Source organism: Nematolebias whitei, chromosome 4 (genome assembly GCF_014905685.2).
Source record: "Nematolebias whitei isolate Nwh7 chromosome 4, NemWhi1, whole genome shotgun sequence".
Lineage (NCBI taxonomy): Eukaryota > Metazoa > Chordata > Actinopteri > Cyprinodontiformes > Rivulidae > Nematolebias > Nematolebias whitei.
In genome coordinates this window covers 55,392,910-55,413,833 of record NC_056501.1, presented here as the reverse complement: position 1 = coordinate 55,413,833, position 20,924 = coordinate 55,392,910, and the positions used below count along the sequence as shown (strand labels likewise).

The 20,924-nt window shown below is 42.6% G+C and overlaps 1 protein-coding gene across 1 annotated transcript in view; it reads left to right on the top strand.

Annotated features, from left to right (window-relative positions):
• The window catches only part of setd7 (SET domain containing 7, histone lysine methyltransferase), a gene marked incomplete at its 5' end in the record, with an annotated part of 15,037 nt that extends 10,333 nt beyond the window's left edge, over window positions 1-4,704 (top strand). Inside the window, 1 exon segment of the mRNA XM_037675125.1 lies at window positions 4,543-4,704. Coding sequence (XP_037531053.1) covers window positions 4,543-4,704 — 162 coding nt within the window.
• Window positions 4,705-20,924: the final 16,220 nt, after the last annotated feature.

The following is a 20,924-nucleotide window of genomic DNA, read 5'->3' as shown; positions in this document are numbered from 1 at the left end:
ATGAGAGACGAAACGTTTCTATATTTTTTTGCTTTGTTTTGTTTTTTGTTTTTTTTGAATGTCCAGAGGACCAGATTGAACTTTTTTGTATTACCAGTTTAGTGTTTTATTGACATGTACAAAACATAAAAACATGCATGTATGGTTCCTCCTCCAGAAGGAGACTGACACAGTTCTAAGTCAAAGCCTATAATTAGAAATTCAAAACAGTTGAAACTGAATACAATATGAGAACTGTGGGAGATTTTATGTCTTAATGAAAATGACTACATGCAGCTTAACATACTGGGCTCCAGAATAAATACCAGATCAAAAACACTCTTCAACAAGGAATGATGGAGGCCAATGTAGTTTCTGACTTTAAACAAACTGGAACAGATTCCTGTTCATGTGGGACCGCCCGATTGGAGCAGCTAACCCCTCAGGATCCAAGACTGGACCCAGGTCTAGGATCTGAGACTGGACCCTGGTCTAGAAGAGTCCTCACACTGGAGCTTTTCTTTGGATCGAACTCGGCCCTTCACTCGTCTGTATCTTTACTAATCTTTATTTTTATTTTTTTTTTAAACATTGTCATGTTTGCATCACAAAGTCTAAAATAAGACAGTTAATACAGTTGCTAACATTCTTACTCATTCACAAAGATATATGTTCAATTTTATATTGATTTTAGTAATTTTATCTTAGATTTACTTTAATATTTTTAAATTATTGTGCCGGTTGCTTGTGTCCTTACCTGCTGTTCCTCTGCTGCTGACTTTCTCAGAGTAAGTGTGTCTGTCAACTTCAGTGTAGAAGACCAGTCTGTGTTTGACTTGTGTGCAGGCCTTCCTGAAAAAAGAAATAATTCAATAAAACATGTTGTAATACCCAGAAGATGAACTTGTGTTATGGAATATTTCCAGTACAGACAGCATCCCGCTGCTTTATTCACACACGAGAGTAAAGAGGGACTCAAAATCAAAACAAACTGCTGGTTCTAGTCTGACAATGTTGCAGTGTTCAAATATTATGTATATTAACTACAATGTGTGTGTCTATGATGCATATTATATATTAATATATATTATTATTATAATAATATTATTTAATTTCCCTCTGGGATTAATAAAGTATTTTTTAATTTGAATTGAATTGAATTGAATATACTGTACAGTATATGCATCACACACAGTGTGTTATACTGTATATAACACACGTATTTATATTAATTATTGAAGATTTGTTTAGTAAATGTTTTAACTGATATTCACTCACATTTTAGTACAATTTTAGCTTCACGTCTGTTTTTATTTTCTTTTATTCACCATCATTATTTAAGTGTGCTTTAATAACTCTGGTTTAATGACGGGTCATGTTTTGTGAGCTGCTGTAATGTCATATTGACCTGGTCTATCTTGAACAAAAAGATATGTAAACTGTCTCAATCAAATCTAACCAGCTAAATAAAGGTTTAAATAAAATAACATGCAGCCTCCTGACAACAAGCAGTCCAGGCTCAACACGGGACCAGAACCAGAACTTTGTTGCTGTGAGTGTTACGCTGTGGAGGTTTGCACGTAGCATAGCATTCTAAGCTAACTACAGTAGTAGAGACGCTAAATCGTGAAAAAAAATCATTTCCAACACACACAGTTATACTCATACATTGTTCTGATATTGTTTAACAAAATGATTTATATAGAATTTTTTGTTGACCGGACAAAAAGTGATTGGAGCACGACATCTTCGAGGGCAGATCCTTAGCCAGACTCAACAATGTTCTACGGTGAGCTCCTCCGATGGAGGTCCTTCATATTTCCTTATTTTTGGGATTAAGTGAAAACTGCGCTTTGCCCAAACGTCTACCGGGCTGTAACGTCCTCTAACCTAGCATGAAACAACCATTGCAATTTACTTAAAGAAAGAAAAAAAAAAACTCGAGCAAATTAACTACAAACTGCATTAAACTGCAATGTGTCTGTACCTGATGCTAGAGGCAGCCTTACAACATGGAGGACGTACCGGAAATGCCCCTGATATTACGTCACATGGGAACTATGTATATAATATAATAATATAATATATAACCTAGGTTATATAAATAATAAACCTATATATAATATATAATGATTTTTTTCCCCCTTCTTTCGGCTGCTCCCTGCGTTAGGGTCGCCACAGTGAACTAAGTCGCACAAAATATATAATATATAATATAATATATAACGATAACAGTTGTTTATTGTTGAGCTAAAACAGTTGCTAAGGCTTTCCAGCTTTGCAATCTGCATTTGACATCATCCAGTCAGATTTGTTCCACCTCAAACTTGTCTTAAATGCCGATAAACCCAAAGGGATGCTTTTTTCAAAAAGGAAGTCGGTCCCAGTAGTTCTTACTCCGATTTTATCCTGAAATGGTGTCCCTATTGAGTTTGTTGATTCCTATAAATATTTGTGTATCTTGGTCGATTCACATTTCTTTTTGAAGCTCCATGTGGAAAACATAGTAAAGAAGCTGAAAGTTAAACTGGGTTTCTTTTTCAGAAACAGATTCTGTCTAACTCTGAATGCTAGGAAACACCTTGTAACTGTGACCTTCCTTCCCTCCATTGATTACGGTGACATTATTTGCATGAACGCTCCTACAAGCACCCTGCAGATGTTGGATGCTGTCTATCATGGTGCACTAAGATTCATAACTGGCTGTGATTAGCGTACCCACCACTGCACCCTGTATTCACTGGTTAACTGAACATCATTAACTTCACGCAGACTCTCCCACTGGTACATTTTCATCTTTAAATCACTTCTTGGTCTGCTGCCTTCATACATCTCCTCCTACATGTTTCTGCGTGAGTGCAGCTACAGCGTGTGCTCTTAGGACATTATTATATGCAGTTCAAAATATCTTGATGCATTCTCAATAATCCAGGTAGAAAAATCCAAAAAAGTTAAATTTTGTCCTCTGGACATTCAAAAAAAAACAAAACAAAGCAAAAAAATGTAGAAACATTTTGTCTCTCATCCGAAAGACTTCCTCAGTCTGAGGTGCTGTATTCAGCTCAGTTTCTTAAATAGCACCTTCTCAGAGTGGATCAACCAGTTTGCTGCTGACAACCAAAACCAGCTGCTCACATGGTCAAGAAGGACCATCAGCCTAACAATGGATCATTAGCACAATGATGGCTGTTTACTATTCACAGTGGGTTGAGTGATACTAGCAACAACAGCATTGTAAGAGGGGGACAGTTGAACCCGGAGGCCTCCACCCCTGTTTAATGATGGACGATTTCTTTTCACAAAGATGGCCTCCTTTACTCCTCTCTCAAACAAAATAAATGCTAGACGTTTATTTTCTAAACAAAACGTCCCAGTGGCTTTTAAACCACAAAATACATTACAGCAAAGATTGGTTCATCCCAAAGATCCAGTCCCCCGGCACAAACAGAGTAATATTGTGTATGCTGTTCAGTGTCAGGAGGGCTGTGATCAGTCTTACATCGGGGAAACTAAACAGCCACTGGCCAAAAAGATGGCCCAGCACAGAAGATCAACATCATCAGGCCAGGATTCTGCGGTCTACACTCATCTCCAGGCCAGCAGTCACTCTTTCAAGGATGAAGATGTTCCCATCCTGGACAGAGAGGAACAATGGTTTGAGAGAGGAGTAAAGGAGGCCATCTTTGTGAAAAGAAATCGTCCCTCATTAAACAGGGTGGAGGCCTCCGGGTTCAACTGTCCCCCTCTTACAATGTTGTTGTTGCTAGTATCACTCAACCCCCTGTGAATAGTAAACAGCCATCAGTGTGCTAATGATCCTTTGTTAGGCTGATGATCCTTCTTGACCATGTGAGCAGCTGGTTTTGGTTGTCAGCATCAAACTGGTTGATCTACTCTGAGAAGGTGCTATTTAAGAGACTGAGCTGAATACAGCACCTCAGACTGAGGAAGTCTCTCGGATGAGAGACGAAACGTTTCTACATTTTTTTCGCTTTGTTGGCTTTTTTTTTTTTTTTGAATGTTCAGAGGACCTGATTGAACTTTTTTGGATTACATGCAGTGCTCCCTCAGTGAGGACTGGACTAGGCAAAAGGGCCTTCTCCTACTCTGCTCCTGTTTCCTGGAATATCTTGCAAAAAGATTTGAAGCTCTCAACCTCGACCTTTCTAAGTGTCGTTAAGAATCTATTGGCCTCCTGGCAAGGACTAATGCAGACATGTTCCTGTTTTTAGTTTTCTATATTCGCCTTAAAATTTAGCATTTTTTGCCTCTTTTTTGCCATCTTATTTTAATTTGCAAAAATAAATGTGTATGCCTCTTTTATAATTGTCTATTGTTGTCGCTATTGTCCATTGTTGTCATCATTCTTTGTTGAAATCAGTTCTCTCTTGTAAATGAGTCCTTGATGCTCAGTGGGATTAACCTGTCTAAATAAAGGTTGAATGAATAATTTTCATTTATCATGTGATCAATTGATTTATTGTTTATTGCCACAAGCCTATTGAAAATGCCTTTTAAGACTGCTGTTGTAACCTGTTGCTGAATACGTTCTGGATTTCTCAGGTGGACAGCCGAGACTGGGCTCTGAATGGAAATACCATCTCACTTGATGAAGATACTGTGATTGATGTTCCACAACCATTTGACCAGATAGATAAATATTGCGCCTCTCTGGGTCACAAGGCGAACCACTCCTTCACCCCCAACTGCAGATATGAACCGTGAGTCCAACCTGATACAAGTACAAGACAAAGAGGACATCGGTCACACTCTGACTTTAGTAAAAAAAAATGCACAACTTGATACAACAATTTTCAAAGGCAAAACTCACTCATTCACTTTTTGTAACCAATCTTGTTCAGGGTGGTGGGTGTGGAACTCACCTCAGCAGTCAGTGGGTCAGAAAGGAGGGTATACCCTGGACAGATCATCAGACTATCACAGGCAACACACACTTTGTCCTCATTACACTCTGTTGTTAACCTAACCTGAATGGTTTTCAAGCCCAGTCAGTTTTTTTTTCCATTGTAATCAGACATCAGTTGGAGTTCAGTTTGGTGCACAACTCAAGAAACGTGATGAAGTACCTCACATCAAAGAAAATATTAAATTCAATTCAGTTTATTTACGCCCCTTTTCCATTAGTAACGGTATGGCCTGACTGGACCCGACTCAGCCCGGTTCCGAGGCTTTTCCATTAGTAACGGTACGTAGAACCTGTCCCTATTTTCAGGACTCTTGGCTCTGTGGTTCTAACCCGAACGAGTAGATACTAAAATGTGATGTCAGAACACTGTCAGTCACTGATTGGTTGGGGGCGGAGTCACTGGATCCTTCAGAAACTTTTCAAAACAATGATCCGCCATTTCCTGATGCATGCTCAATAATCCAGGTAGAAAAATCCAAAAATGTTCAATCTGGTCCTCTGGACATTAAAAAAAAACAAAAAACAAAACAAAGCAAAAAAATATAGAAACGTTTTGTCTCTCATCCAAGAGACTTCCTCAGTATGAGGTGCTGTTTTCAGCTCAGTCTCTTAAATAGCACCTTCTCAGAGTGGATCAATCAGTTTGCTGCTGACAACCAAAACCAGCTGATCACATGCTCAAGAAGGACCATCCGCCTAGCAATGGATCATTAGCACACTGATGGCTGTTTACTATTCACAGAGGGCTGAGTGATACTAGCAATCACAGCATTGTAAGAGGGGGACAGTTGAACCCGGAGGCCTCCACCCCTGTTTAATGATGGACGATTTATTTTCACAAAGATGGCCTCCTTTACTCCTCTCTCAAACCATCGTTCCTCTCTGCCCAGGATGTGAACATCTTCATCCTTGAAAGAGTGACCGCTGGCCTGGAGATGAGTGTAGACCACAGAATCCTGGCCTGATGATGTTGATCTTCTGTGCTGGGCCATCCTTTTGGCCAGTGGCTGTTTAGTTTCCCCGATGTAAGACTGATCACAGCCCTCCTGACACTGAACAGCATACACAATATTACTCTGTTTGTGCCGGGGGACTGGATCTTTGGGATGAACCAGTCTTTGCCGTAATGTATTTTGGGGTTTAAAAGCCACTGGGACGTTATGTTTAGAAAATAAACGTCTCAGTTTCTCTGATACTCCCTCAACATACGGAATGACCACTGGTCTGGGTCTGGGTTCCTCCTTTTCACCTGATGGCTGACTGGAGTCCTGTTTGGGTTTCTTCTCTGCTTTCAGGAAGGCCCAGTTAGGATATCCACATTGCTCTAGAGCCTGTTTTATGTAGGATTTCTCCTTCTGCCTGGCTCCCGAGTTAGTGTGGATGCTGTCTGCTCTGTGATACAGAGTCCTGATGACTCCTAACTTGTGCTCCAAAGGGTGATGGGAGTCAAACTGCAAATACTGGTCTGTGTGGGTGGGTTTGCGGTACACCTCGGTTAGCAAATGTCCTCTATCAGAGACTGAGACCTCACAGTCCAAGAAAGCCAACTTGCCATTTTTTACATCTTCTCATGTGAACTTGATGTATTTATCCACAGAGTTGATGTGGTCAGTAAAATGTTGGACTTCCTGAGATTTAATTTTAACCCAGGTGTCGTCAACATACCTGAACCAATGACTTGGTAGTGTCCCTGAAAAGGACATCAAGGCTCTCTTTTCTACCTCCTCCATGTACAGGTTGGCAACAATAGGAGAAACTGGAGACCCCATAGCACACCCATGTTTCTGCCTATAATATTGCACCCCATATGTGAAGTAGGTTGACTGCAGGCACAGTTTCAAGAGTTGACACAGTTGTTCTGTGGAAAGCGTGGTCCTGCTGCTCAGAGTGGTGTCTGATTTTAATCTTAAACTGACCACCTCTACTGCATCATCAACGGGAATGCACGTAAAGAGTGATGTGACATCAAAAGAGACCATTGTTTCATCAGTCTCCATGATGACATCCCTCACCTTATCCACAAAGTCCATCAGAGTCAAAGTCCATCAGAGTCCATCCATCAGAATCTTGGATTGCCCAGCACAGAAGATCAACATCATCAGGCCAGGATTCTGCGGTCTACACTCATCTCCAGGCCAGCGGTCACTCTTTCAAGGATGAAGATGTTCACATCCTGGACGGAGAGGAACGATGGTTTGAGAGAGGAGTAAAGGAGGCCATCTTTGTGAAAAGAAATCGTCCATCATTAAACAGGGGTGGAGGCCTCCGGGTTCAACTGTCCCCCTCTTACAATGCTGTGATTATTAGTATCACTCAGCCCTCTGTGAATAGTAAATAGCCATCAGTGTGCTAATGATCCATTGCTAGGCGGATGGTCCTTCTTGAGCATGTGATCAGTTGGTTTTGGTTTTCAGCAGCAAACTGGTTGATCCACTCTGAGAAGGTGCTATTTAAGAGACTGAGCTGAAAACAGCACCTCAGACTGAGGAAGTCTCTTGGATGAGAGACGAAACGTTTCTATATTTTTTTGCTTTGTTTTGTTTTTTGTTTTTTTTGAATGTCCAGAGGACCAGATTGAACTTTTTTGGATCCGCCATTTGTAATGTCTCGGACCGGAGCAGCGGCTGGACCTATTTTAAAGATTTTAAAAACAGTAATGACAACATCTTGGTCTAATGCTGACGTGCTGGCGTTTTGTTGTGCTTGGTGGCCGACAACAAAATTTAGAGCAAGCTGGATGGAGCTCTATTTGTCTCCCCGGTCCTACCCTCGGAACCTCGGAGTGCCAGGCTGGGCAGGGCGTCATCTCCCCGGCTCCGAGTTCCGTTTGTCACCGCGAAAGATCCTTCATGGTGCCGACTCGGGGGCTTGGGTTCCGGATCCCGGCCTTGCTTACTCAGAGCTCCGCTGGTGACTCACAGAAGGCCATTGCCAGATGAAGGATTTGTGGTGTTCAAAATGACCCGAGCACAGAATTTCAGGAGCACTTCACCTTAGTATAAAAGATTTAATTGAGACAAAGTTAAAGTATGCAGATATTACATATAATCAGAGTGCAGTCTGAGGAGCAAAATCAGAGTGAACCTTGCCTGGTCAATCAGCCCGATGTTTATTCAACCAAACTTTGTGTCTGAGCGAGATTTATAGGTTTCTCATGTCTTGCCCTTTCGGGTTCGGACAGACTTATGATTGGGTGTCAAAACCTCTTGATAGTCCGAGTGACACCCTGTTCAGCCACTCAGGAGCAGATTTTATATCCAGGGTTACTCCGAGAGCCCCAGACGGCCTCGCTCATTCTTCTACTGATAAGGGTTGATTTACGAGCTTTGTTTTGGAACGCAGGACACTTACTCTGGCTATCGTCTGTGTAAAGCTTTAAAACACGTTTTCTGTGTGTCTGAACTATTATTAATGTGAAAGCATATATACTCAACCTGTGTTAAGTATAAAGTATATGAATGTTGTGATTTAGCGTTATTTATGTTTAATCAACGTGTGAGCAGTGTGTCACATTGGTGGGCCCTCACTCTCAGCTGCTTTACTCAGAGGACAAAGAAGGATCGTTTCCTGCTGCACGAACAAGTGTCTTACCTGTCTCTGTTTCCCTCAGAATTATATCAAATGTGAACTTGTATGATTATCCTTAGCACTTGTGAGATTATATATAACATGAAGTAATTAGTGTATGATTATACCCGCACACACCTTGAAGAAAATGCATCATTTCACATCATCAAAGAAATGTCGAGGCTTGTCAAAAGATAGAAAAAGATATAAAAGATATCAAATCCAACACAGACCCTGGCCTCACGTAATGATGAAGGCCGAATCCCGATCCCGCCCGGCAGTCAGGTGGACTGGATGGTCTGGGACAGATGGTGGAAGCGATTTTTAAATAAACTAATATTTTGTGTTTATACATAAAATGTTTTTAAAAATTGCTGAAGCGATAAAAAAAAAAAAACAGTTTTTTTTTAAATACATAAAATGTTAGTAAAAATCGCTTCCACCGTCCGTCCCAGACCTGTCTCTGTCCGCACATCTGCGCATATCGTGGTTCGGCCTTCATGATTACGCGAGACTGGGGTCTGGCAACGGCCTTCTGCATGTCACCAGCTGGGCTCGGAGCTGGGAAGATGACGCCCACCCGTCATGGCTCTAGGGGGGAGGATCATGTGAGACCAGCAGATCTAGTCATAAAAAACAAGTATTGTTTTTAGAGTTGAAGATTAAAAAAAAATAATAATATAACCGGTGCCGGCTTTATCATGAAATTCTGTTTTCACTTTAATGAATGTTAACTCAGCTGCAAATCATAAAAAGACACAAAATTATTGGATCTCTCTGGAATATTTACCTGAAATATGTTTAAAGAAGAGAGACGGCCTTTAGTTCAACTTTATTTTAACCCACAAATGTACAAATCACTAAACTAGAGCTTTAAAGCAAAGCTAAAAATAATATATATATATATGTGAACAAGAAACAAAACCACATATCTAAATCGAACAATAAAAGTAGACACAATGAGTGCAAACACATCAAATGATGAAGAAAACCTATAAAATTTTAAGTCAGAGTCAGAGATTCTTTATTGTCATTTGCACCTCATGTGGTACATGTGGTGGAGCGAAATTATGTACACAGGGTCCCAGTTACGTCCAACAATAAAATGTTAAAGAAAACAATGATAACATCTAAGATATGAACCAAGAAAAACATCAACTAAATATACCCTAAGCACTAATAGCATAAAAACATTACGTCAAACATCAGCACAAACATGAACATGAGTCTGTGTAAGCAGATGAGCACGCGTGAACACATCAACATTGAAACAGATCAGCAGCAACATTGAAACAGATCAGCAGCAACAAGATGTGATTTTTTTCACAGTGATTATTCTGGTTAGAGATTCATGAGTCTAACAGCCTCAGGGTAGAAGCTGTTCCTCAGTCTAGTGGTTCTACACTTAATGCTTCTCAACCTCCTTCCTGAGGGGAGTGGGGCAAAAAGTGTGTGTGTTGGGTGAGTGGGGTCCTTCATGATGCAGGTGGTCCTCTTCCTGCATCTGGAGGTGTAGATGTCTGTGATGGTGGGGAGACTGACTCCAACAGTCTTCTGTGCAAAGCTTTTCTTTCTGCAGCTGTGCAGCCTCCATGCCACACGTTGATGCTGGAGCACAGGATGCACAGGAAATATAGATGTTTTTGTAGAATCTGGTTCATCAGATTTAATTTATATGTGTGTGTGTGTGTGTGTGTGTGTGTGTGTGTGTATATACATACATACATACATTCATACATACATACATACATACATACAACTTCAAAATAAATTCTCACCCTGTACTTAAAACAGTTTCAGCGTCTCACCGCCACCAGCTGGTGAGAGGTGGTGACATCAGTTTGAACCCCGCCCACTGGAAAAGGGTACCGAAAGCATAATGGAAACACAATGTGTACCGTACCGAGTAGAGCCGTGCTGTACTGGTACTACAAGTACTAATGGAAAAGGGGCATAAGCATTAAGTCACAACAGAAGTAATCTTGGCACTGAACAGAAACATTTATATACATAAAAAGACTGTTAATAAAATCTAAAAAAGTTAAATCGGGTCCTCTGGACATTCAAAAAAACAAAACAAAGCAAAACAACAAAAAAATGTAGAAACGTTTCGTCTCTCATCCGAGAGACTTCCTCAGTCTGAGGTGCTGTATTCAGCTCAGTCTCTTAAATAGCGCCTTCTCAGAGTAGATCAACCAGTTTTGCTGCTGACAACCAAAACCAGCTGATCACATGCTCAAGAAGGACCATCAGCCTAACAATGGATCATTAGCACACTGATGGCTGTTTACTATTCACAGAGGGCTGAGTGATACTAGCAATCACAGCATTGTAAGAGGGGGACAATTGAACACGTAGGCCTCCACCCCTGTTTAATGATGGATGATTTCTTTTCACAAAGATGGCCTCCTTTACTCCTCTCTCAAACCATTGTTCCTCTCTATCCAGGATGTGCACATCTTCATCCCTGAAAGAGTGACCGCTGGCCTGAAGATGAGTGTAGACCGCAGAGTCCTGGCCTGATGATGTTGATCTTCTGTGCTGGGCCATCCTTTTGGCCAGTGGCTGTCTAGTTTCCCCGATGTAAGATTGATCACAGCCCTCCTGACACTGAACAGCATACACAACATTACTCTGTTTGTGCCGGGGGACTGGATCTTTGGGATGAACCAGTCTTTGCCGTAATGTATTTTGGGGTTTAAAAGCCACTGGGACGTTATGTTTAGAAAATAAACGTCTCAGTTTCTCTGATACTCCCTCAACATATGTAATGACCACTGGTCTGGGTCTGGGTTCCTCCTTTTCACCTGTTGGCTGACTGGAGTCCTGTTTGGGTTTCTTCTCTGCTTTCAGAAAGGCCCAGTTAGGATATCCACATTGCTCTAGAGCCTGTCTTGTGTGGGATTTTTCCTTCTACCTGGCTCCCGAGTTAGTGGGGATGCTGTCTGCTCTGTGATACAGAGTCCTGATGACTCCTAACTTGTGCTCCAAAGGGTGATAGGAGTCAAACTACAAATACTGGTCTGTGTGGGTGGGTTTGCGGTACACCTCAGTCTGCAAATGTCCTCTATCAGAGACTGAGACCTCACAGTCCAAGAAAGCCAACTTGCCATTTTTTTCATCTTCTCGTTATTGAGCATGCATCAGGATATTTAACAATCATGTTTATGTAGTGAACTAGACCTCCGGCATCAATCTGTCTCTGAGGACCTTCAGGGGACAGGAACTGTTATTTCATTGATTTGAATCCAGAAATACTACTTATCTCATCAAGAGACTATTTAATTGTATCCTGAATTAATCAATTGAAAAAACACTCTTCTTTTTATATTATCATTACTATTTTACAATATCTTGATAATCAAAAGTGTGTTTAGTTCATACCATTTCTAATGTTGAAGTAAACCACTCATTTAAATCAACTGTGAAACAGTATTAATGATTTTTAAACCTCATTAGACTTAGATCATACAAGTTAAATATCTATTTACGAAGTAATTGTGCATTTTACTTTTCTGTCTGAATGAGGAGTGGACTTTATGTCGGTCAAATGTCAGAGCACAAGTTATGAGAACAAAGTGCCTCGTTTTTATAACTCTCAGACAGTAAATAAGAAACTGGCACCTGCAAAGTCTGTCATTTCTTCAAAATATTTTTTTGTCTGTACTAACTGTTCTTAAAAACATTTTTGCGGTCTGCTGACTTCTAATAACCCTCTGACATCACTAAAACACCGCCCCTACTGGTTGTGTTAACCAATCAGGAAGTACCAAGTGACAGGAAGTGGATACCCTTTAAAAGTCAACACTTCTTGGAACTATTCGGTCTTCCTGGAACTTTAAGTCTTACAAGTCTTTCTGAAAGACTCAGTCTGATGGCGAGTCGTACAGGAACTTTCAGTTCTTACTGAAAATCTGTTTTTGGAGTTCTGGCTGGGACTGCAGTCTTGCTGGAGTCTTACAGCTGAACTAAGTAGCTGATGGATTTGACCGTGTGCCAAGGGTCCGTCCATTCCAGCGGAGTCACAGCATGCCTCGCTGTGAACTCAACCCGAGCATTAAATGCTCTCAACTTCGAAGGAAGCTTATTCTGTTGAACGGAGCATATGGAACTACTTCGGAAGATTCTCAGCCACCTTGACCGGAGACGCTGAAAAGGTAGCGTGCCAATGGACCTCTGTTCCGGAGCTGATGTATCCTCTGCTCAGGTAATGAGTCGTCACGCACCGAGTGTACCGGAGGGCTGAGCTGGTGTCGAAAGAAGGGTGCCATTTCTGGTCAACACATCTTCCTTCATCCATCTATACCTCCTCTTTAAATCTTTAAACTTCTTTACTCTTTCTCTTTAAACTTCTATTCGCCAGTGAATCAAGCTAGATGCCTTCAGAGATGAATTATTCTCCATCAGTAATCCTCTGTTGTCTTGTTTAGTAAATCTTGCTAAGTTTATTAATCAGAAACAGATCAGCAATCAAGTGTACATGTTTTGATGTAAAATTTTGATTCTGTTAAATCAATGACCGCATTTATTCTGATGGGTCAAAGATAAATTACGTCTCATGTCACTAATTAAAACTCCACTCTCAAGTTATCTTGGTCACATGGAAGAAATTTAACTCGAAAAAGAAAGAATCCGTTGTTAATTATAATTAACTAGCTTTAAGAATAATTAATTAGCAGTATGTCCGCAGCAAAGCTGTCCCTAAATTACCATATTTTTGGTGCCTCGTACGGTCTCTGAATAGATAAATTATGTGTGACCTGATATTGTGATATGGTGGAGAATGCTTCCATGTTGGCACATAAAAAGTCCAAGTTTTGACCTTGGTAAGACATATTTCATGGCTGTGGTGTTCAGAAAGATACAACATTGTGTTGAAGTTCATTTGAAGCTGGAAATTGTCATTCTGTGTGTGTGTGATTAAGCAGAGAGAAAGACGCATCATTCTTTTTGGCTTCCGGTAAGATGGCGCCTGTGTACATGGCTTGCAATCCACCGATGCAATCCGATGGTGTTCGTATTTTTGGTGTTTTTTTCATTTCTCATCTGTGACATCAACGCTCTGCTGGTGTATGAACGAAAATAACTTTTGGATCTTCGACCTTGTGGCACCAATGTCGCTTATTTTGATCATTATGAGCGTAACTCTGGACCCCCCCCCCCCTGTCCCCCCGCTGCTGGCGGACGTGCCTGCTTACCTGCAGCGAGGCGCGCACCTTCCTCCCCGGAGACGTCGCTCCAGACGCCGTGGAAAACGCGCTGGCCGGCTGGTGAAACTGAAAGCCCTGCTGGCTGCCTCTGAAACATCCTCTCTAGCTGATGGTCAACGTTTCCACCTCCGCTCCTGGCGCTATACAGATCCTGTGGCGCGCTGTCTGGTCCCGCTGTTGGGGTCCCATCATCACACTGGGCCCGTGCGCGGCTGGGTTTCCTGCCGGAGGCGCGCATCTATCTCTGCAAATCTGAGGCGGCTGGACAGGTCACTGCAACCGTCTCCTCCTGTGGTGGATTCTACGAGGATGGCCCTGATAAATGCCAGATCGCTGGCTAATAAAACTTTTATTTTGAACGACTTTTTCTGCTGCAACCGACTGGATTTTCTTTTCATCACTGAGACTTGGATCTGCCCTGGTGAGTTCAGTGTTTTTCTGGAATTACTACCTCCGGATTGTTTGTTTTTCAATGCTCCAAGGACAACTGGTTGTGGTGGAGGATTATTGGCTGTTTTTAAGAAACATTTCCACTGCAAACAGCTCCATGGTTCAGCTAATTACTCGAGTTTTGAACTGCTCTGTTGTGACCTGGGCCGCTCCAACCCAGTTCTGTGTGCTATTTTTTACAGATCCCCCGGATACCATAAACAGTTTTTAAATGAACTATCTGACTTTCTAACTGGTGTTCTGCTCCAATATGATCGGGTTTTGATTTTAGGTGACTTTAATATCCACGTGTGCTGTCCTGATAAACCATTAGCTCAGGACTTTCTAGACCTCATCCAGTCCTTTAACTTTGTGCAGAGTGTTGTTGGTCCGACTCACCAGCAGGGCCACACTCTTGACTTAGTTTTAACACATGGTTTGTCTGTTTCTGATTTAGAAATTGGTGACACTGTTTGTTCCGACCACAAACCGGTTTTATTCAACACCTCACTGATTTGTGAACCTGCACCTCCCCCCACACCCAAGCCCTGTAGGATTTTTAACCCTTCCACCACCACACTCTTCTCTTCCATCTTTGCTAGTAATTCTGTTTCAGACTCTGAACTCTCTGCGGGAGTTGCTTTCTCAGCATCAGGAGGCGTGTGTACAGATCCTGGACTCAGTCGCCCCGTTAAAGCTCAGGAATCGAAAACGCACGCCCCATCCTTGGGTAAATGAGACTACACGAGGGGCAAGACGCTTGTGCAGAAGAGCTGAACGTCGATGGAAAAAAGATAAACTTCAGGTGTCTTTTGAGATGTTAAAAACATGTTGGAAAGCCTATCAGACCACCGTTAAACAGGAGAAAAACAAATATTTCTCAAAAATTATCAACTCAAACAGTCACAACCCCCGCGTTCTTTTCAGCACCATTAACACCATTCTAAACGTGCCTCAGTCTGCCACCATTGAGGCCTCTGTTGACACCTGTAATAAGTTTGTCAGGCATTTTGTTGAAAAGGTTGAGTCGATTAGGACATCAATTCCACACTCCACAGCCGACCCTTCAGTTCTTGTCCCCTGCTCAGCAGTCTTCAGTCACTTTGACCCCATCTCACTCTCATTTTTAAATGAGGTCGTTAGTCACATGAAACCCTCAGGCTCCCCTGCTGACCCCATCCCTGCTGCATTTTTTAAACAGGTTCTACCATCAACTGGACCCTCTGTTCTTGCCATTATTAACAGCAGTTTGGCTACAGGTGTGGTCCCCGATGTTTTAAAACATGCAATGGTAACTCCATTAATTAAAAAACCCGGACTTGACCCTGCAGCTTGTTCAAACTTCAGGCCAATCTCAAAACTTCCATTTCTTTCTAAAATCTTGGAGAAAATAGTTTTTAGTCAACTAACCAAGTTTTTGAATGTAAATGGAATTTTTAAGATTTTTCAGTCAGGATTTAAACAACTGCACAACACCGAGACAGCTTTAGTAAGGGTCTGTAATGACATTCTGCTAGCAAATGACTCTGGTCAGTCTGTGATGCTGATACTCCTCGACCTTACCGCTGCATTTGACACTGTGGATCACAGCATCCTTATGGCACGGCTAGAACACTGGGTTGGGATTACAGGGGTGGCGCTAGAATGGTTCCGTTCGTATCTGGGTGACAGGAGTTTCTGTGTTAACTTTGACAATCATTTTTCTGCTTCTGTCCCTCTTTCCTGTGGGGTCCCACAAGGCTCCATTCTTGGACCCCTTCTGTTCTCACTCTATCTGCTCCCCTTGGGGTCAATCCTGAGGAAACATGGTATTTCATTTCACTGTTACGCCGATGACTCTCAGGTCTATCTACCTTTAAAACCAAACAGTTCTTGCTCCATCCACCCTTTGCTAAAATGTCTTGATGACATCAAGACTTGGATGGCTGCAAACTTCTTGAGTTTTAATGTTCAGAAGACTGAGGTCATTGTGTTTAACCCAAGCTCTACCACTGTCACTGATCCTGTAAACCTGCACTCCCTTCAGCCTCATCTAAAGCAGTCAGTTACCAATCTCGGGGTAGTGTTAGACTCAGATTTTAAGTTTAATAAACAGATCAACTCTGTTCTACAAAAAAGCTTCTTTCAGCTAAGGCAGATAGCAAAGCTTAAGTCCGTTCACTCCAGATTCGACCTTGAAAAACTAGTCCATGCATTTATTACTTCCCGGCTGGACTACTGTAACTCACTTTATGTTGGGGTTAGTCAGGCTTCACTCTCACGTCTCCAGCTCGTACAAAATGCTGCAGCTCGGCTTTTAACAGGAACTCACAGGTTTGAGCACATTACTCCGGTTCTGTCCTCTCTTCACTGGCTTCCTGTACGTGTCAGAGTTGATTTTAAAATTCTCCTGCTGACATTCAAGTGCATCAATGGCCTTGCACCATCATACCTCTCCGACCTTCTTCATCCTTATACTCCTTCTCGGGCTTTGAGATCATCAGACCAGCTGCTTTTGGCCGTACCAAAAACCAGGCTGAAGCTCAAAGGAGATCGAGCGTTCTCAGTCGTGGGCCCTAAACTTTGGAACAATCTGCCCATGAACATTCGACAGGCCACCTCAGTCTCTGCCTTTAAATCTCTCCTAAAAACACATTTATACTCACTGACATTTAACACAGGGTGATCAGCTTTAGATCTGGTTTTTCATTGATGCTGATTCTGTTTATGCTTTTGTTATTATTCCTATTTAACACAAGGTCATCAGATCTGATTTAGTATTTCATTGTTTCTGACTGAGTTTATGCTTTTTGTTATTATTTCCTTGACTTTTGACACAACGTGATCTGATTTAGTATTTCATTGTTTCTAATTGTTTTTGGTTTTATATTTTTATTCCATGTGCTGTAAATATATCTTGCTACTTTTTATCTGATGATGTGATATTTTTGTTAAGCACTTTGATAACAGTTTCTGTTTTAAATGTGCTCTATAAATAAATCTGACTTGACTTGACTTGACTTTTTGAAACTCTTTCATAACCGGTTCCGACCCGGTTCTGATTATTGGACTCGAACGAGTCGTGTTTTAAATGGTGAGACGCTGTCTGTGAAACTGAGCGCCGACTCAGAAAGCTGCTTCTATGCTGATTCGCTACTTTCCACAGTTAATTTGTGCATTTTCGAAGCGTTAATGGGTGAAATTATCGCCGGACTGTTGAAGCTAACAGCTAGCTTACACAAGTACACACGAGCTGTGATTGGTCGAGGACCGCTGTGTGAAACGTTCTGATTTGCCGAGAAGCTGGTGACGTAATGCCGTGTACGTCCACTCACGCTGGCGTCAGTGCGAAAAGCCCACCCCGATGTCCACGTGTCTGTAAAGTCACGTGACCCCAGAAATGAAGCTCGTTTTAAACGGAGTCTTCTTTAGTGGTTTAAAATAATGTATTACAGCCCTGGAATTGGTCCTAACCTGATGAGTTTATGCCTAAAGAGCGTGCTTTTGAAGCGACGCCACATTCAAGCTTTAAATCCGTCTATAAATGCTGATTTGGACCGTGTTCGTCCGTTGCTAATCGAAGCTAATGGCTAACGACCGGATGTCAACAGGACGGTTCACAGGAAGTCGTCAGTGACTCCTACCGTCAAAGACGTGTAGCTACAGTCACCCTGTGGTAAAAGTAAGCTTGCACCGCCACCTGCTGTGAAAACAGGGTATCACAGTTTTTCAGAACTGAAAGCTGCAAACTCGCTTTTCATTTCATCCATCCATCCATTATCTTTACCCGCTTATTCCATTTTGGGTCACGGGGGTCGCTGGTGCCCATGTCCAGCAATCACTGTGCGAGGGGCGGGGTACACCCTGGACGGATCGCAAGTCCATCACAGGGCCACATAAAGACAAACAACCATTCACTCTCTCACTCACACCTAGGGACAATTTAGAGTTACCAATCAGCCTAACATGCATGTTTTTGGTCTGTGGGAGGAAACCGGAGTACCCGGAGAAAACCCACGCATGCACGGAGAGAACATGCAAACTCCACCCAGAAGGCCCCTGGACCGGGGTTTGAACCAAGGACCTGCTCGCTGAGAGGCAGCAGCTCTACCAGTTGCGCCACCGTGCTGCCCGCTTTTCATTTGACTTCTGGTAAATAAAAATTTCTAGAATTGCGCCGCTCAAGGTGGCTTCATGTTGGAGTAGCTCTGTTACTTTCATTCTGAGATATTACTTTTCATAACTTTAATTCCTCTTTTTTCTGGATATAAATCGCTTTTTTTGGACGATTATTTCCTCTGGTGTCAGATGCTGTGCAGCTGGAAGGATTTTTACAGAAATATCTTTGCTTTTGGACATTTGTTATGATGCATAACCATAACAACAAGGTTTTGTACAACCGGGAGCAGCTGATTAACATCTCCAAATCTCAAATAATATCTCAACTACAGCCTCAAATCCCAAATGAGTTGAAAAGGAGGCGTCGTGGATGCAGAGCAGGAGCAAAGAAGAGGGAGAAAGAGAGAAGAATGCAGTTTAAGCCATCTCTTCCATCGATCATGATGGGCAATGTGAGATCGCTGGGAAACAAGTTGGATGAACTTCAAGCCCTAACAAGGACCCATCCAGAGTATCGGGAATGCAGTGTTATGTGTTTCACTGAGACATGGTTGCAGGATCATATCCCCGACTCCAGCGTTTCCTTGCCAGGCTTTCTGACCATACGAGCAAATAGAGATTTAAAGAGGAGTGGTAAAAGGAAAGGAGGTGGGTTGGTAGTGCTTGTGAACAACTGATGGTGTAATCATGGACATGTTACTGTGAAGTGTCGTCTCTGCAGTCCAGATATTGAACTGTTAGCCCTAAGTTGTCGTCCATATTATTTGCCAAGAGAGTTCACCAGTGTTATTTTGGCAACTGTTTACATTCAACCCAATGCTGTTGCCGAGACTGCGTGTGATGTCATCAGCTCCGAGGTTGCTAAGCTACAAACACAACACCCTAGTGTGTTTGTTGCAATATCTGGGGATTTTAATCATGCCTCTCTCTCTGCTACACTTCCGACATTCGAACAGTTTGTCAGCTGCTCTACCAGAGAAAACAAAACGCTGGAATTGTTTTATGCAGATGTCAAGGATTCATACATCGCTAAAGCAAGACCCCCTCTTGGCAAATCAGATCACAATCTTGTTTATCTCTGCTCAAAATATAAACCCCTTGTTCATAGGCAACCTGCAATAAAGAGAACAGTGAGAAAATGGTCAATGGAAGCTGAAGAAGCCCTGCGGGGTTGTTTTGACGCTACAGACTAGGATGCACTGTGCCAGCCACATGGAGAGGACATCAATACCATGACTGAGTGTGTGACCGACTATATAAACTTCTGTGTAAACAACACCATCCCCACCAGAACAGTGAGATGCTTCCCCAATAACAAACCCTGTATTACCACTGACCTGAAGGAACTGCTAAACCAGAATAAAAAGAGCCTTCAGGGAGAGAGACAGGGAATTATTGAAGAGCACACAGAAGCAACTAAAAGTCAAGATAAGAAACAGCAAGGAGGTGTACAAGAAGAAGCTGGAGAGTAAGCTCCAACAGAACAATATCAGAGAGGTGTGGTCAGGGATGAAACAGATCACAGGCTTCAAGCAGAAGGAGGATCAGAAGGATGGAAGCCTGGACAGAGCCAATGAACTGAACACATTCTTCAATAGGTTCAGTTCAGGAACAAGCTCAGCATCCTCCTCTCTTGCCCACAGCCAAACATACATACCACCCTCCATTGACCCAAGGCTGTCCTGTCACACCTCAAATATTGTATCTACCACCTCAGTCATGGACCCTTCTTCTACATATTGGTCTTCAACTAAATCAGAAGATGCTGATACCTCCTTTGCCTCCCTCCTCTGCGTCTCCAGAAGTCAAGTGAAGAGGCAGCTGGAGAGACTGAACCGGAATAAGGCTGCAGGTCCAGATGGTGTCAGTCCCAGAGTCCTGAAGGTCTGTGCAGAGCAGCTCTGTGGGGTTCTGCAGCACCTCTTCAACCTTAGCCTGACCCAGGAGAAGGTTCCAGTGTTGTGGAAAACATCCTGTCTTGTTCCAGTGCCAAAGAAAATGCACCCATCAGTCTTCAATGGCTATAGACCTGTTGCCCTGACATCCCATATCATGAAGGTCCTAGAGAGACTTCTGCTGACCCACCTGACTAGACAAACAAGCACATATCAGGACCCACTGCAGGTTGCTTATCAGCGTGGACTTGGAGTTGAAGATGCCATCATACACCTGCTTCAGCAAACTCACTGTCATCTAGAAAAGGCAGACAGCACTGAGAGAGTCATGTTCTTTGATTTCTCCAGTGCATTTAACACAATCCAGCCTGATTTGCTTTGTCAGAAACTTCAGAAGACTCAGGTGGAGGCCTCAACAATCGCCTGGATCAAAGACTACCTGACGGACAGACCACAGTTTGTGAGACTGAAGGGTTGTGTGTCTAACCAGGTGGTCAGTAGCTCAGGAGCACCACAGGGGACTGTACTCTCACCATTCCTTTTCACTCTGTACACCTCAGATTTCCAGTACAAAACAGACTCCTGTCATCTGCAGAAATATTCTGATGACTCTGCAGTAGCCGGGTGTATCAGAGATGGACAAGAAGCTGAGTACAGGGAACTAGTGGACCCATTGTGAGGTATTGGAGGGTTGCCCGGCCTTTCGCCTTTGACATTGCTAATTGGCGGACAACCTCCTGGCCACCCACCCGAGCCCTGTAACAGCTCTGGATGGCCATTCTGGTTATCATCTATTTCATACCCTCCTCCAAGACCCCC